The sequence below is a fragment of the Chaetodon trifascialis genome, chromosome 10, assembly GCF_039877785.1.
Source record: "Chaetodon trifascialis isolate fChaTrf1 chromosome 10, fChaTrf1.hap1, whole genome shotgun sequence".
In the NCBI taxonomy this organism is placed as follows: domain Eukaryota; kingdom Metazoa; phylum Chordata; class Actinopteri; order Chaetodontiformes; family Chaetodontidae; genus Chaetodon; species Chaetodon trifascialis.
The window spans coordinates 22409136-22426292 of record NC_092065.1 but is presented as its reverse complement, the minus strand read 5'-3'; the positions used below and the strand labels follow the sequence as shown (position 1 = coordinate 22426292).

General features: G+C 41.7%; 1 protein-coding gene across 1 annotated transcript; it reads left to right on the top strand.

Annotated features, from left to right (window-relative positions):
- Window positions 1-397: 397 nt before the first annotated feature.
- Window positions 398-16450, top strand: calb2a (calbindin 2a). Its single transcript, XM_070971895.1, has 11 exons — window positions 398-587; window positions 4935-5011; window positions 5096-5185; window positions 6301-6381; window positions 8742-8798; window positions 10721-10798; window positions 11735-11790; window positions 11919-11958; window positions 12080-12133; window positions 14536-14607; window positions 15666-16450. Exons 1-11 carry the CDS (start codon window positions 494-496, stop codon window positions 15780-15782), a joined length of 816 nt encoding a protein of 271 aa, XP_070827996.1. The 5' UTR covers window positions 398-493; the 3' UTR covers window positions 15783-16450.
- The last annotated feature ends 707 nt before the right edge of the window (window positions 16451-17157 follow it).

Below are 17157 nucleotides of genomic sequence, written 5' to 3'. Positions count from 1 at the left end.
TGTCCCCAGTTGGCAAGCATTTTCCAATTAACTGGCCTTTAGTCTGAAATTTGACCCCAAAGTAGGCTGTCAGAAACACACACACACACACACACACACACACACACACACACACACACACACACACACACACACACACACACACATCGGTCTGTTGACTGCAGTGCCGAAGATGTCCAAGCACACAACTACAAGCTACAAACACACACACATCCGCACCCACTAACAGACACACACACACACACACACACACACACACACACACACACACACACACACACACACGGACGCACGGACGCTGACTCAGACGTGTTGTCGGTGATCGTGCGCCCCCAGCGGCGGTACAGCGGAGCTGCCGCTCCTGCGCCCGGTTAAAAAGCGGCGGGCGGCGCGCTGGGGCCACAGTGTGGGGTGTGTTTGAACCAGAGGCACAGAAAAGTTAGGAGCGGATTTTTCTGGCGTCTTGCCTGCAGCAGCATCCGTCGAGAGCATCATGGCAAATAAAGCACAGCAGCCTCCTCACCTGCACCTGGCCGAGGTCACCGCGTCCCAGTTCCTCGACATTTGGAAACATTTTGACGCTGACGGTAGGACACTTTTTTTTTCCTCCTAAAAGTTTTTCCAAAATCAAAATTCATGAAAGATTACCGTGTTATATATCACTGCTGTTAAATGCAGCCGATTGAATGGAGGTTAGTAATCACACAGGGAAATGTGTTCATCACAGAGGACTGAACGCATCCTCCTGCAAAAGAGTCAAACCGTTATCAAGCTTAGAATATCAGACAATGTCCCAGCAAAAGTTTGTCCATTTTAGGTATGAAAGCGACATTGAGGAGAACTGTGAAGATGCCAGATCCAAAGATACCAGCTAAATGCTGTGTTATACAGAGCTCTGTAAACTCAATTTTAAGTTTATTATAGGGACTGTAATAAGTGCTAATAAACTGTCTTCTTAAGTTCCGTCCTTTACACATGAATAAAGTCTTCAAAAGGGACATTTTCATCTTTGATCTTGTTGAAGAGCTGATTTCAGACCAGTTATTTCTGATAAACCGAATTATTGCGACGCTTTTAAAGTTCGACGTTTTCCAGTTGAATTTCTGATGCGGACCACTCCCGACACCACGTGGTATGATTTTATTTTATTTTATTGGTATTTATTTAAATGGACATGCAGGTTAGTCGGCCAAAAAGAAACGGTATACTGAGATATAGTACTTGACTTTCATACATTCAGTCAGCCCTAAATGGTGGGTAAACTGCATAAACCGCATAAGAAACGGCCAGTAAATCGAAGTTGAGATGGATGCAGCCTTATCCTTGTGTCCATTAAACTTTATGAGCTTCACATACCAGGAGAAGTCCTCTCAAGGTTCGTGAAATATGTTGTAATTTTCCAGTAATGAGGGAGTTTGATTTAACCGCGCAATTAAAGTGTTATTTTGCGATCAATAATCATTTAATTAGGCTTTTCTATGGGTGACAGTAACTCGTAATCATGAACTGTATGAATAAGTAATTGTCTCTGACTGATGCTCCTTTCATTGATTTCCGTTTCCAATGAAAAACTGCCTTATTGAAGTTTCATCCGTGAGCGCAGTCTGTCAGATGATGCAGCTCTGTGGAAGCCCAGCATAACAAATGCATTTATGTGTTTATGTATTAATGTGATGTCTGCAAACATGAAATTGTCCCGTGTGGTAATTTATTCAAAGACCTCCTCCCTAAACCACACACACACACACACACACACACACACACACACACACACACACACACACACACACACACACACACACACACACACACACACACACTTTCTTCCCCAGTCTCAATCTTGATCGGTGTCTTTTCTCGTTGCATCAATCCTCAATCATCCCTGTCTCTGCACAGATGTATTCAGCTCAGTCTGTCTTCTCACTCTGTAAATATCTCTGCGTGCATGTGCCTGGGTTGCAGTGGGACAGTATGACATGGGTCAAGTCCCTTTTTTTCCCTCTCACCAATAAATACATCAGACATGTCACTGCTATCACAAAAGCCTCCTCAGTCTAATTATGGAAAGGTTCATAGCTTCATTTCAACTGAAGGTCTACAGACCTCAAGCTGTGAACTGATGAGAGTGCCGATGAAACCTTGAAATCACTGGATGGACTCAAAAGTCTTTACTTTTCCGTACTTTGAGAGTCAGACTGGGACGTGTATGTGATCACCCTCAGACAAATAGAAAGTGCTCATTCCTTGCTTGTTCAGTCACCTCTCTTAAGATGTCCAAAATACACCAGCAAATAAGGAGAGTGCCTTATTTGCTGATGTATTTGTTTAACAGGTACACCTGCAAAGGACTATATGTTTTACACACACGCTCCTGGGAATTCATTGTTAATGCGATGTGTTTTGACGCCTGCACACATGCTGAAACGTATTCCGCAGGGAAATCAAGGTGGAATAAAGAGTTGGGTGGGGTGGGGCGGAGGGGCTCAGCGGCTGAGCTTCTCCGTATGAGCCAATGTGCAGGCAGAGTTGTCATATCTGCTGTTGCTTTTGCTCTTTTGCCTTGGTTATGGCTCTAAGTCCTCCCAGACAGGTTTTTAAGTCCTACTGCGGAAGTATTTTACATATTGTGCTTTGCAATGAGCCACTTTGCAAATCAAATACGACCAGTGTGAATCGACAGATTTGGCTACAGTGATTTCTGCTCTCATTACTCGGAGTGTCTTCTGGCTCGGCAGAAAGAAAGGAGAGCTAATTTGTTTGCTCAGATTGAGTAAACATCTCTGAGTTGCAGATAAAAATACACAGGAGGCAATGCACCCAGTGATGATGAAACCACATATTCCCCTGCTGGCCCCGGATCAAGTCTCATCTGGATTGCGTCTCTCGCAGCTCCTCCGCTCTGCGTCCCTCTCATCTTTTTCTGCTGTCTCTGTCAGGCCCTTTCAGTTCAGTTACTTCAAAGCTGAAAAAAGAAACAACTGCAGTTCCTCTTTCTAATTATAGAGCGTTTGCTGTCAATTATTTTTATTAACCTGGATTTGAAAATTCGGAACGTGAAGCAAGATCCACCTCCTGAGTTGACCCAATTGATCTCAACGCAAAATATTTGAATAGGCATTGCTGCACTCTCCTTTTAAAAGGCAAATGCACTTTATTTAGGTTTTAAATATGCACTTAGGTGGCACAGCTGGCCACTGTGAGAGTTTTCCTGTGCTGGAGTTGATTTTTAGAATAGGAACTCGCAGAAAAGTAAAGTGTCTTCACCAGCGTCTACTGGGACTGTAATGACGCAGTACCCCAAAGAGTGTGTATTCCTGACAAAAGTGGTTTTGTGAACCTTTTATCGTGCCGCTTGGTACAAGCTTTAAGTGCTTGCGCAGAAAGAGCAAAGTTATTTGACATTTCAATTGAATGATCAGGAAGTGAGCTGAAGTCAGCCGTGAAATGTATCTGTTGGCAGATTTTTTTTAACATCTCCACACTTCTAGTGTATAGCATCATTGATGTTTAGTGTAACAGAGGAGCATGTGTTATTTGATACTGGATTTGGGACAATTCAATATGGGACGGACACACTGTAATTAGCTGTAGGACATATAGCATTTCATAGAAAAAGCCATAGGGTAGCTTAAAGGTTTAAAGGCTGCAGAGAGCAGAAAGTACTTATCTGACATCTTTATAAGCACAGAACAAGCACTTACGCACAAATATAATGGGGTGTATGAATGTATTGGCACATTTATTGAATGTGTGACAGTGCTCCGGCATAATCTATTCAGAAATCTATTGCTATTGTCATTTTTGCCATTCGCCTTGTAGTTAATTACATCTTACTCTGTTTAATTATCAAGCAGGCCATTTCTCAACGGAGTGCTAAATGTCAATAAGACCCACAGGAGGGAGGCTCAATAGCAGCGGCATTTTACTGTCCCACTTATGGAAAAGGCAGAGCTTGTATTCATGAGTTTTGATTGAGGCATGCATGCATTCCCACACACAATTAAACGAAAACTTCCACGGATAGAACAAAAATGTTAAGATGTTGGTTGGATCGGGAGAAGGAGGTAGATGGAAGATGACAGAGAGAGACGGCGAGTTAGAGGGAGAGGAGAGAAAGTGGATGGCATAATAATCTTTGTTAGCGTTTAATGAGGCAACTCTGCAGAAGAACTCTCCCTGTGTTTTATTGAAGTGGCTCGTCACATCGTTTGGAGCCATCTGTCCAGCCATTCAGCATGCCTGTTGAAAGAATATTGGCACGGGTTCACAGACTACCTGGGTGAAGTGAGCATACTCATTTGTCCTCTGAATAGGTACTGTCAGAGCAGCAGAACACCAGGAGTAAGATAACAAGAAAAACAACTCTCCCCCGCCTGCCTTCATGTATGTTAGCATGCAGCAAAAAAAAAAGTTAGACATTTTCTGAAGGACAGCATGAAGCTTCACTTCCTCGTGATAAAATATCATCACATGCTAGATCTTAAACCGAGGTAGAAATTGTCACAGTGCTCTGTTATCCACATCGATTCGTCCCATGTGCCAAACTCCCCTGCTGGCAGGGAGGCAGTATTGATTTGCCCGCAATGAAAGAAACTGCCTGTACATAATCACCTTCAAAATCCTAGAAAAGCAATTTTCCATATATAGCTTCTCCTTGCGTACAACCCTGTGAACACACAGTCTTTGAGGAGTGATCAGTTTGCATCGTGTCAGTCAATAGCCCGATCTATTGAGCTAGAGGGGAAGGAGAGTAAGAGTTACTGGTAAAAGGCTCATGTTTGAATCAATACCCAGGCAAAAAACGAGCCGTGCTGAGATCTGTTTGACACTGTGACTGTGATCTGCGCTTATGGAGTTTCTGCATGTCAGCAATACTGAGAAAAACCCTCTGGTGTGTTGCACTAACTTGCCATTGTGGTGCGTCTGTCTGCCAGGTAATGGCTACATCGAGGGGAAGGAGCTGGAGAACTTCTTCAGGGAGTTGGAGATGGCCCGGAGAGGAGCAGGGGTGGTGAGTTCAGGGACCAGAGATTAAACACAGACACACATACTGACCACTGTGATTTCCTCTGTATTGAGCACACATGTCTTCTAGGACCCTTCAAACCCCATATTCAGAGAAAAGATGAAGGAGTTCATGCAGAAGTTCGACAAGAACAAAGATGGACGAATTGAGATGTCAGAGGTAAGTTCTTCACGGGGCTTCTTGCCTTATGAATAGAAAGCTGTGATTTTCATGAATGGAGTAGTTTGACATTTTGTGAAATATGCTTATTCACTTTCTTGCTAGGAGAGAAAGATGAGAAGATATATCACTTAATCACTTCATAATATGACATTAATATCACTCATATCTGTCTGATGAATGTTGATTTCGAGGGCTAATGGTCTCTTGGCCAGACTTCCTGGAGTCTCCACTGGTCTGGCTCGTAACCTCTATAAAAACACAACCTGCTCTTTTCACACTTTGCTTTCTGTACAGATAAAAACATGAGATATAAAATGTAACAGTACCCAGTGAGCTCTGAAAGGCTGGGAGGCAGATTTTGTTTCTGGTGAACAGAGCTGTGCTAGCTGTTTCCCTTGGTTTCCAGTGTTTTTGCTAAGCTAAGCTAACTAGTACCTTCATACTTAACACACAGACACGAGAGTGGCAGTATTCTTCTCTAACTGTCAGCATGAAAGGGAATAAGTGTATTTCCTAAAGGATCTCTTTAAAATTTGGTTTCTTGCTGCACTCACTACACATGATGATTTCACTGAAATGTGGCCCTGCTGCATTCGACAGAGGCTGAGAAAATGTGTAAAAAGAAAAAAGCCAAAGTAATTCTCAGAGCCAGAGGAATACATTACGTGTGAGAGGCTTCACAGGCCCGGTCAATACTCCGATCGATGCATAAATACAGTCTTTATGGCAGTCTCTATGGAGTGTCAGTTGAGGATATTGCTTTCCCTCGATTTTACTATTTTCAGAGCGTGATTTGAAAGAGATGTACAGAGCGCTTCTGCAGTCTCAATAATCCACACGGAAAATGGAAAATCGGCAAACGAGTTTTAGTTGTTGCTTTTGCACCTGAGTGAAAATCAGGTCCGAAGGCTTTGTCTGAATATCCTAAAACATGATTTTTAAAAATAATTCCAAGTTTGGTATAGCCCGGCTTTTGAGGTTATGGCTCTCTATTATTTATGTCTGAGTTGCCCATTTGAGACAAAAAGCTCCCCAGTCTCCATCTCCTCTCTCCAGGCTTATCAACCCCACCATCTTGTGTTCTCACTTCTTCCCATCTTTTCTCTCTCTAGCTGGCCCAGATTCTCCCAACTGAAGAGAACTTCTTGCTCTGCTTCAGACAGTTTGTCAGCTCCAGTGCTGAGTTTATGGCGGTAAGAGTGTGTGTGGATGGGCCAATGTATTATTTTTTAGTGCAAATTGTGTGCTGTCTCCTCTTGATGAACTCTGTCATTTGATCGGTTTACAGTATCTCTTGTACAAAAGCTTCTTGTTCACTAAGAAATGCATTAGTCGACAGGTCTGTACTGTACGGTTGGTTAAGTAAGTATGTCTCGACTAATGGCAGCTGAGTCAACCAGAGAGGGGAGACAGTTTGCATGTTCTCATTCCAACCTACCAGCTAATTTCATGGATTAGTTCCTCGTGTATGGTAGTGTAATTAGTGAAATAAACTGAAGCAATCTGGAAAGAAAAGCACAGGCTCCATTGCGCATGGTTGTTTGTGCTGTTTAGATGTAGCAGTTGGAAAATACAAATCAAGCGACCACACCTGGTCCATCATGAACATGGACTGTAGAACCGGCTAAGCACGAATAAAGCAAGCAGAAGTCAGACACCGTACTTGAAAAAAGGCAGCTGGAGTGTGAATCCTTTCTGTAAAGTCGAAAGGAGGAGTGAAAGGTTAGAAATGGTTCTGATTTGGGTCAACATTTCGGTTCCTTTGATTCAGTAAACCTTCCTGATCTTTATTGTTGTATCTGCTGCAAAAAACAACTTTGGTTCGAGAGGACCACGCTAATTTTATGTGACCCATTAGCTTTGGTGTTTTATGCTCAGTAATTGGACAGTGTTAATTACTGAGGCTGTAAATGGTTCTCCAAAAATGCATGTGAATGCCTCAGCTGGTTTATGCGGAGAAGTGAAGTTATGAGTAAATGTAGAGGTTTGCAGAGGAGCTGAGACACACATCTCAACATCCAGTGCAGCCACGAACATCATGTGTTCAACATCAAGTGTTTGATTGATTCGGCTCCGGGTTTGAAATGGAAAAAAATGAAATGCATGCCTAAAAGTTTTACAAGTATAAGATAAACAGCTACACAAATCTGGTGGCCAGTGGCATCATTAGAAGTCATTGTCACTTATATGAGATACTCAATACTGAAAACATGTAGTAACTTGACAGAAAAATGTTAGACGGGAACAGAACAACAACTAGCATATGAAGACAAAATCCAGATTTTCCATAGAAAACCAGTACCACACTGGAAAGTAGCAAGGGTAAATATATTTTAGTAATCTATATGGATATATTTTAGACTTTCATAAGAGATATTAGAGCATAGATAGATAGTTAGCAGAGCACCTAAATCAATTTAGCGAATGAACAGGCAGACTTTAGCTATACCAGAATGAACTGCATGTGACTATTTAAAGAAAGTATGACTGTATGTTCTGTTTCTATATAACAGCAAAGTTTTGAGTTTAAGCAACCGTTTACATCTGAAAATGTCCAAGTAGAATAATGGTATAAACCAGTTTAATGCTGCTGTGAAGACTGATTGTAGGAGTCACAAAAAAGCCTTCAGCAGAGCAAGATGTGTGTTGAAAGATACTAGAAAAGGGAAATCATTTATTCCACAAAATGCCCTCAGAAGATAAGAAAATGGCAGATTTCGTGTTAGATCTGCTGCAACGAAAGAATGGAGCCAATTAGAAACCAATTACATGTGGGGAAGAGGCTGTCCTTGTCTCCTGTGTCATATCGAAAAGGATTAATGAAATTAGAGGAGGAGGATGAGTGAAAGAGAAGGTGTGTAGAGAGAAGGATACAAAGGGCAAACGAGAGAGAGCGGGAATAGAGAGGACGTAAATGAAATGTCGATGGGAAGCTGAGAGCCAGAGTTTGAGACCATAAAGCAAGAGAGGAGGATTAATCAGTCTTTGTTGAAGGGTGCAGGGAGGAGGAAGTGGGTGCAGAGGTTTTTAAAGGGTTAGAATGAGGAAGCAGAACCTTCTATTTTCAGAGTCATATATAATGGATAACACCACTGTAACTCCTCTCTGCAGAGCCCAGAGAAGGAGCAAAGGGGGAGGAGGAGAAGGAGGAGGAGGAGGAGGAAGGCTATCCATCTTTGATAAGGAGCCCTTCTTTGGACAGGGACAGCTGCTAGATTAAAACATTCATTAAAGTGACTTTCTCTCCCTCCCTCTGTCTCTCGCTGCCCTCTGCTCTGTATGTGGGCAAGTGTGATTGTATTGAAAAGTGTGTGATTACTCTGATGGTCCCTGCTTTTGTGGTTGTCCCCCCTGGAACGATTTCTGCTCTGCACCAGAGAAAAATCAAACTCTTAGCGCAGTTAAAGAGCAAGCTGGGGTTCGATCAGAGAGGATTTATATAAGGGGGAGAAATGTAAATCCCTCTGGAGAAGAGTGTCTTTGTGCTTTGTGCATCAGTGCTGAAAAACTGCTTTCAATCCAATATTCCTGTTGTTTGGTTGACTTCTTTTAGGCATGGCGGCGGTATGATACAGATCGCAGTGGCTACATTGAAGCAAATGAATTGAAGGTATGTTGTGAATATATGTTTCTCAGCGTTAAAGCACAATGCAACTCATCCATGGAAATGGCATTTTTATAATGTTTCTTATATCCACATCCACATCCAAAAGGCAATACTTAATTACAAATATAACATATACCTGTTATTTATCATATGCAGACTTACTTATTCATACTTATTCTTACTTTGTGATGTCTTTTTTTTGCTTTCTTCTCCCCCCCGCACACATTCAAATGCACATTAACACACTCATACGTGCTCACTAACAGAGAGCCTACCCTAAACAGTGACTATGAGACAGTAGTAGCACGCAGCCACTTGAGTTGCTACTTAGCTACTGAAACCATAGCCCATGTCACTTCCTGCAATCATTTCCATTATATTTTGTCACATGTGCATAATATGCAAATGTGTCATATATTTAAACTACTGTAATGGTCAGGTTTTTCTCTTTAACCCCTCAATGTTGCTCCCATACCTTAAGTTTTAAATCTAAAAATGTAAACAAATTGTCTAAACTTGTGTGCATTTTCATGTTGTCACCTCCTAGATGTAATGTTGGTTTGCTCCAATAAAAAGAAAGGAAAGAGAGACTAATCCTCATTCATTCTTTGTTTTATGATCAGTAACTGCCCTGTTATCCTGTTGCATGTACTGAAAGAAACTGATATTCTGAATGTGGCCCAGGCTGTAGTCTTACCACCATTATGGCCGTCAAGTCACATACTAGCTTAAAGACATCCACAGATAATCAACATTTCAAAGTGTTTGACTGAGGAGTTTCAGTGATACATGTGTGCATATGGGTGAGTAAAGCAGGCAGCAGCTTTGACAGTGGCTACTACACAGGAAATCCCCCATTGACCATGAGTGGTTTTCAGGTGAGGATTCAGATGCAAAAAGCTTTACAGATTGCACAAATGTTATCCACTTCAACGCCTTTTGGAAATGTTGTGTCAGATTATGTAAAGAGAAGTGCCCCAGACTGGGGGGAGAGTATTAACGGGGTCAGTGATTCTGATCAGGCTGCTCGGGTTGTTACGGCATCACATTTCTTCCGGCCGACCAGGTGCAGATGAGTTACTCAGGTGTGGCCTTTTCAAAGCTTTAGGAAAATCCAGATGAGATGGCAGCGAGCAGATGTGGAATATATCCACTCAAGTACTGTACAAATAGTGTAATAACACATTTGAAATGGTATTACCTTCATTTTAAGGTACTTTACGCTTTTACTGCTCTACATTTCAGAGGGAAATGTACTGCATAAAATACCATTGATGGCATAATTTTTTCCTGTCTTTATGTTCTTCCTTTCTACCCTCCTCGTTGCCTTATTTCATTCATCGTTTGTTTCCTGTATTTAATTATTTTAACCTTTCCTTCTTCATTTGTTCCTCTTCATACTTCATTCATGAATCTGAAAATACAAAAATCCCAAAACTGAAGAAAAAAAAACTGGGGCTGTCAACCGTAACTCCACTCTCGTTACTTTTACTTTGGGCAGCTGAGTACACGTTATTACTGATACTTCTTTACATCATTTTCACTTAGTGTCAGTGAAATCTTGGCACTTTTAGTTACAGCCAGTAAGGGATTTGTATTTCTTCTCTCACTGATGACACTGATAATTTTATGTAGAAGCATTAAAGTTTGCTGTTTTGTGTTAAATATTTCTGAATATGGAAAGACGATTTCAGAAAATGAAACTGATACTACAGGTTATCAGTGTGTGTGCGTATAAGTCTGTAAAATCTATGACATCTGAATCTTCAGCTGCATATTTTATGCTAAAACATTCATGAAAGCTCTTGCATAGCTGTTTTTTGGTGAAATGGTAAAAATCGAACATCCTGTAAATACCATATTTCTGTTTATTCTTCCTCATTTATTATTATTATTGTTTTAAATCTGTGTGTCTCTGTCCTCAGGGCTTTCTGTCAGACCTGCTGCAGAAGGCTAACAGACACTACGATGACCAGAAGCTCCAGGAGTACACACAGACCATAGTAAGCCTCTCATAAACACACACAATCACACTCATACACGGACACAATCAGGAATCATAAACCTAGCATAAACCTTATGCTCACCATTAAAGTTCCAAAATTTAAAAAAACATCTATACGAATGACCGAACTAAAATAAAAAAGTCAAATCTGGCAACACCAGGGAATCGTCCTGACACACTGGGAGTTACATGCAGCCTTTGTGGAAGGTGTATGTGGGGTGTTCATCTGGCCTGGAGGACCTCAGAGACCTACCTTGTCAGTGGCAGCAGCGCTGTGCGGCTGAGTGGCTGTGACCCATCACGTCCTGCAGGTTGTGTGTTTACAGCCCAGATGCGCTAACATCTGCTTCTTCCTGGAAGCCCCAGAGCTGACCTGATTTGCTGAAGCGGTTTCCTCAAAGCGCTCATAGATAACCGGGTCATTATCTGTTCCTTAAACCTTTATTACACATTGGAGCGACAGATGGTGAAAACGATAACGGAGGGAATAGAGCAAGTTGATAGAGATTTTGCCAAATAAGCCACAGACACTGACACCAGCATCGTTCAGGTGGTGCTGGTGAGCATTTGCTGTGGTGCTTCCATGTTGGTGCTTAGACTCTGCTAGGGCTGTCCTGTGCTGAAAAGTGAAAATTAGAACTTGCATTGAAGGTAATGCATACAGAAAAAGAAGAACTTTTAAGTTATTATCCTGTAAAAAATTCACCAGCAGCTGCTGCACTGGTCCTCTGTCAAAGGACAGAATATTGCAGAACTACAATGCTGTGGATTTATGATAACATTAGAAACTTTATGGCTGCCCATTCTATTTCTCAGTCAATGAAATTCCTGGAGCCACATTTGCCTTCATATTGAAGCATATACCCATAAAAAACCCACCTCTCAGTCCCTCTCCTCTGTCTCTTCCAATCTCTGTTATGCTTCCACTTTGTAGCTCAGGATGTTTGATCTGAATGGAGATGGGAAGTTGGGCCTGTCAGAGATGGCAAGGTAATGTGCAATTTTACTTCGCACTGCAAATGTTGAAACACATGGCCTGCTGATGTTCATTCACTGTCACTGCATTTGAATAATTGAACAACCTTTGTGTCCGCTAATAGAGTTCTTCTCTCCCACAGGCTTCTCCCTGTTCAGGAGAATTTCTTACTCAAATTCCAGGTAGGGACAAACATGGTGCAGAAAGAAATGAGACACTAAATGCAGTTAATGTCACTCAGTTTTGGGTACTGTGACTTCTGCTTTCTGGCCATGTCATCAAAATTCAGCTTTGTTTTTACAGGGTGTTAAGCTGACCTCTGAGCAGTTCAATGCCATCTTCACATACTATGACAAGGTAAGTGTCATTTTATTCAAGTAGCAAACGTAGTTGTTGACTACTTTCCACACATTCCCAAACAAACAGCGGAGGTCTGTCCCCACTTCTCCTCTACGAGCTTTCAGCTGTCAGTGCGTCTTTGGTGTAGGCAGCTGTCAAACTGAAAAACTGGGCTGCTCCGGGGACATTCTGTCCAAGTATTCTGAGCTAAATTGTTATCTACTACAAATCTGGACAGTAAAATTTGAACATATTTAATTAAAAAAAGGGAGCAAAAGTTATTTTGTTTGCAACAACTACATCCCCTGTGTGCCTGAGCCGCCATTAAAACGTCATGAGAGCTGAGGGAGTACCTCATCAGGCAGGTCTCTTCCTGCATAAACTGTATCTGAAAGCTAAAATGCTAATGTGCTGAGAGGACTCGCGGAAAGGAAATGCACAGTATATTTAGACTGTAAAATAAGAAATTGCAATGTTGCGCACTTTGCAAAAAATAGACTTTTCTCTCGAGTCAAGTTGTCTGAATGACTCAGCTCTTTTTGTTTTGGAGTCTCCCTTTTGTTAAATTCATGAATAGGCAAATTCCTTGTTTTGTACCAAGGGCGATCCCCAACTACCTAGGGAAATGAGTTGAGGTCGACACACCTGAGGGTGGTTGAGCGGCGGTTGAGTTAATGACCATATTTTCCACATTAGCAGTAGATTGGTGGGGAGGGACTACAGGGAGTGATATCACACAAGACAGACGGGAGCAGAGCAGAGGCGCGTGGGGGGGGGGCTACATGTTGTACATCTGCTGAATCACTTTTCTTATTTATGACATCTTGTGACTTTTTGTCAGCCTGAGGGATCAGCCATAACCTAGGTAGTTGTAAGAAGGCAATTTTTGAGGAAATAACTCATCTTGAGTTGGCACAGCACCTAGTTCTTATGTGCTAAATGCTTCTGTATTTCTCTGTGGTTGGTTAGTGATAGACAACATTTCATCTGAAATGAAATGATTTTCTTCTCTCTAATGCAGTTTTTGTAGCAGTGATTCAGCCACTTAATGACACATTTGCTGTCACATTCATTGTGTGTGGCAAATACGTATAATGCAACTATATTTTGCCTCAGAGATATGTAGTACGTTCACAGTAAACTACCAATATAAGTCCAGTATGGATACCAGAATAGCTTGATTTTTGAATGAAAAAACAGTGTAATTAACATAGCATCATGTACAGTGCATTTCCCACTGTGCCATTTCACATTGTCACCAATATGACACAGTGAATCTTACAGAATATTTGCTACTGAACTGAGACCGAACATCAGTGTTCGCTCTGTTGGAAGGAGAAGATTTGAAAGATCTTGAGACTCTGGCGGATGAGGTCTTGCGTGCATGTTCACGTCTCAGATTGTCTTGGCAAGCGCTCTCTCTAGCTCACTTGCAGAGGACATGGTTGAATATTAAATTATAGATGAGCCACTGTGGTCCATTCATGTCGACTCTCTGCAAATGGAGCACCACCATTTAGGTGTGTAATTAGTTTCATCTTTTGGTTTTGAGCTCAGCCCCTGCAGCTGAAACACAGACAGCTGCTGTTACTGGTGCTGCGAGATCATCGGCTGAACGCTAACATGGCTCACAGTGCCACCCCAAACTGTGCGAGGCCATGAAAATGTCTGAAATACAAGATGGCATGTAGCTTAGGCAGACTGACTGACACCTGAGGTTGCTCTGCTTTCCCACAGAGTCACCGGTGTTTCATCCTTAAAGTGAAAATAAATAGAATTCACACTTTATTCCCATGATCAAGGCCACTTGGGTCTAGCTTTGTAAACATCAAGGAGCATCTCCCAAAGTGAAAAATAAGATTGGCAAGCCACTCAGCTCTGAAGTCATCTTGAGACCAGGCCAAAATGAACAGAACGTGGTATTGTGCCTCTTGCCAGGGGAAAATCTGGACTTATTTTTTGGCCCCAAACTCTTAACACTACTGTGAGACATAACTCATTAATTAGCAAAGTGGCTCCTTATTGACTTTACAGCCAGCCCCCTTTACAGAGTTGTGAGGGGGAAGTCTTTTTAAAATCATCATTGATGAATAGCCATTTGGCTGGCGCATTCCTGATGGCTGCCATAAAATATTGAATGAAGTCGAGCAGCAGAGCGGGGCACAAACAGGAAGCCCTGAGTGTAAACGTAGCTGGTGCACGCTGCTTAGAAAGAAACGCAGGATTTCTTTATGAAAAATAAAAACAGGTGTCACAGGCAGCTATGGCACGTATTGTTGAGATTTAAGTTTAAATGGCGACAGTTTGATTATGTTTAGAAGTCTGCTTGCTGTCTCCAGAACATTCCAGTGAGCTTGTCCTTCCTGAATTTTCAGAAGTGAAAATATCATTTGTGGCGTGTCTCTGTCGAACTCTTTCAGGATGGGAATGGCTACATCGATGAGCAGGAGTTGGACGCTCTGCTACGAGACCTTTACCAGAAAAACAAGAAGGTGAGATGGGGGCTTTGGTAAAGCTTTACAGGCATTTATACACCAGTGCATTCTGTGGCCTGGCTGGCGACTTCTGGCACCCGATGAGTAATTTTGACTGATCTGATTCTTAGTAAAAGCTCAGATCAAAAGTCTTATTGATACCATCAAATGATCCAAGCTTATTAACTGCTGAGTATACTGAAGCAAGCCATGATGGAAAGGTTGACAAACCATGGGCGCAGTCTTAGGGTGAACTGAAGGTGCATTTGCGTGTCGTAGATTGGATGACATCACTGAATTCAGGACAATACAGGACAAGACGCTGCTTGTTAGCAGAAATCAGACATACATTTTCATCCGACAAAGAAAAAATCCCAGTCAAAGCATGTTGAAGTTCAAATGTCTGTGACATGTTAAGTTTAGTTGACATTGTGAGGAGAATGTTAAGACCATCTCTTTTCTTTGTGGGCCGTTCTTGATGTGACGATAGCGTAGATTATTTAAGCATTAGTCATATAAAAATACATACGAATGTTAAAATCATCATGTTACTTACTTTTTTATTTAGAATACTCTGCTATAATACCAAGGCTAACTAGCTCGACACGTCATTACAATAACAAAGCTGCCTATTCAACACAGCTTCCACAGTACATCATTAGTTCTTGGGAATTATATATATATTTGTATGAAAATAATGAATTTTGAGTGGTAAATCTACCACCATTATCAGTGTAATCTACATGTATGTTGTGCAGTAACAGAAGGTTTGATAAGACAGTGTTGCAACATAACTATAAGGGGTCAATTAGCCAGCTGTCTTAAACTTTCTTTAGGAATTAAATGAGCTTTTCTTGCCAAAAACTTACATCTGTTGTCCATGTTGCCCAGGGTTTTTAATGCCATTGTCTCTCCACTGAGGCTACATCTAACAAACAGTTTGGCAGAAAAATGTGACTGTCCGGGACAATACTGGTTGAATTTAGCCAGTTTAGCTAAAGTTTTGATCCGAATATATATTTTTTGAGTTATGCTGGCATTACTGACTCTGTCGTACCTGCTTTTCTGTTGTTCAGGAGGTGGACGTGAAGAATCTGACAGGCTATAAGCAGAGCATCATGAGCCTGTCTGACGGAGGGAAGCTCTACCGTGGCGAGCTGGAAATCGTCCTCTGCAGGGAGCCAATTGTGTGACTCTTTCTCTTCTCTTGTTGTATATCTTCATTTTCTCTGCCTGCCCCGCCCTGCTCTCCTGTAACCACACACACTGTCAGCTGCCTGGCAACATATACCAGGTGCATGTGCCAGGACCCCTCCCCCCCCATATCATCTCCCAACCCCTCCCAAAGTTACAACTTCAGAATGAATGATTAGTGCACTGTCAGCACGCAGCAACTCTTCTTATCTGACCTCTCAACCCTAACATGACCTGTCTGAAGCCTCTCGCTTTTCACCTTTTTAACTCTCTCCCATGTCCTCAACCGTTTCTGACCTCATCCCTGCCCATGCTGTGCCTGACTTGCAACTCCCAGCCAAAAGCCCAAACCCATTATTCCACAGAAATGACCTTTTGACCTGTTGATAACCCCTAAACCTCAACCCCAGCTTCATTGACCCCCTCCATTCCCTTGCTCTTTGAACTTTGCATTAGATACAATATATAGACAAACAAAACTGCAGACAGCTGTGTTTGAATTGATCTAATTTATAGTCTGTGATGGAACTGGTATTGATTTTTCCACCTCTATTTGTCCTGAAGTCCTCTTGTTCCATTGCCATGATATGATTTTCATTTTCAATGTTTGTTTTTGGCTGATTCTGTCAATTGAAAATATAAATAAACTGTCTTAAGATAAAATCAATTTTGACATTGTATGAACATGATTTTGTTAGTTACTAACAGTGGCAGTCCTGCCTTAAAAGGATTAATGATGGATGCAGGTGCACAACAAGAGCAAGATGTACAATTTGAAGATGAAGTAAAATTAGAAAAACATTCAAATTGGTCTCCAATGTTGATGTTTGCTGTCTGTGTTGAGCAACACGGCACCAGCAACTACAGCCCCTAATGCTTTTACTGCACTGCTTAGTGTGCACTGGATGCAAGAAGATGATGGAAATAATAGCAGTTTCGCTGTATCACTGACTCAGACAGCTTTATTTGCAGCATTATGCCTTTCCCCCAGTTGCATAATGAAAATGACTGAAGAAACAAGTCGAGTGATATTGCTGAGTCTGCACTGCGAGGCATTGCCTGCATTTTCCCGTCTTGTGAATGAAATGAGGCAGCATAACAAAACACTTCTCCCCTCCCTTTGAGTTGCTGATAGCAAACCTGAACTGCTGCATAAAACAAAAGCTGAGCTAAAGTTCCAGTTAACATTATTTCAAATCTGTTTTGAATGGATTTACAGATTATCTCCTGTCACTCAGTCATTCCCTGGAAAGTCATCAAAGTTTAAGTCCATAAGATGAATCATTTAAGATCAAGGCCCAAAGATGAAAATGAATTTAAATAACAAATGGAAAAGGGGAAACACTTTAAAACAAGCCCAGGCCTGTTTTTTCT

What these genes read in the sequence shown, in the direction of transcription:
- calb2a (XM_070971895.1), top strand. Translation starts at nt 494, where the DNA reads ATGGCAAATAAAGCACAGCAGCCTCCTCACCTGCACCTGGCCGAGGTC. An exon ending in GAAACATTTTGACGCTGACG is followed by an intron (nt 588 to 4,934) that starts GTAGGACACTTT and finishes TCTGTCTGCCAG; the next exon opens with GTAATGGCTACATCGAGGGG. An exon ending in TTTACCAGAAAAACAAGAAG is followed by an intron (nt 14,608 to 15,665) that starts GTGAGATGGGGG and finishes TCTGTTGTTCAG; the next exon opens with GAGGTGGACGTGAAGAATCT.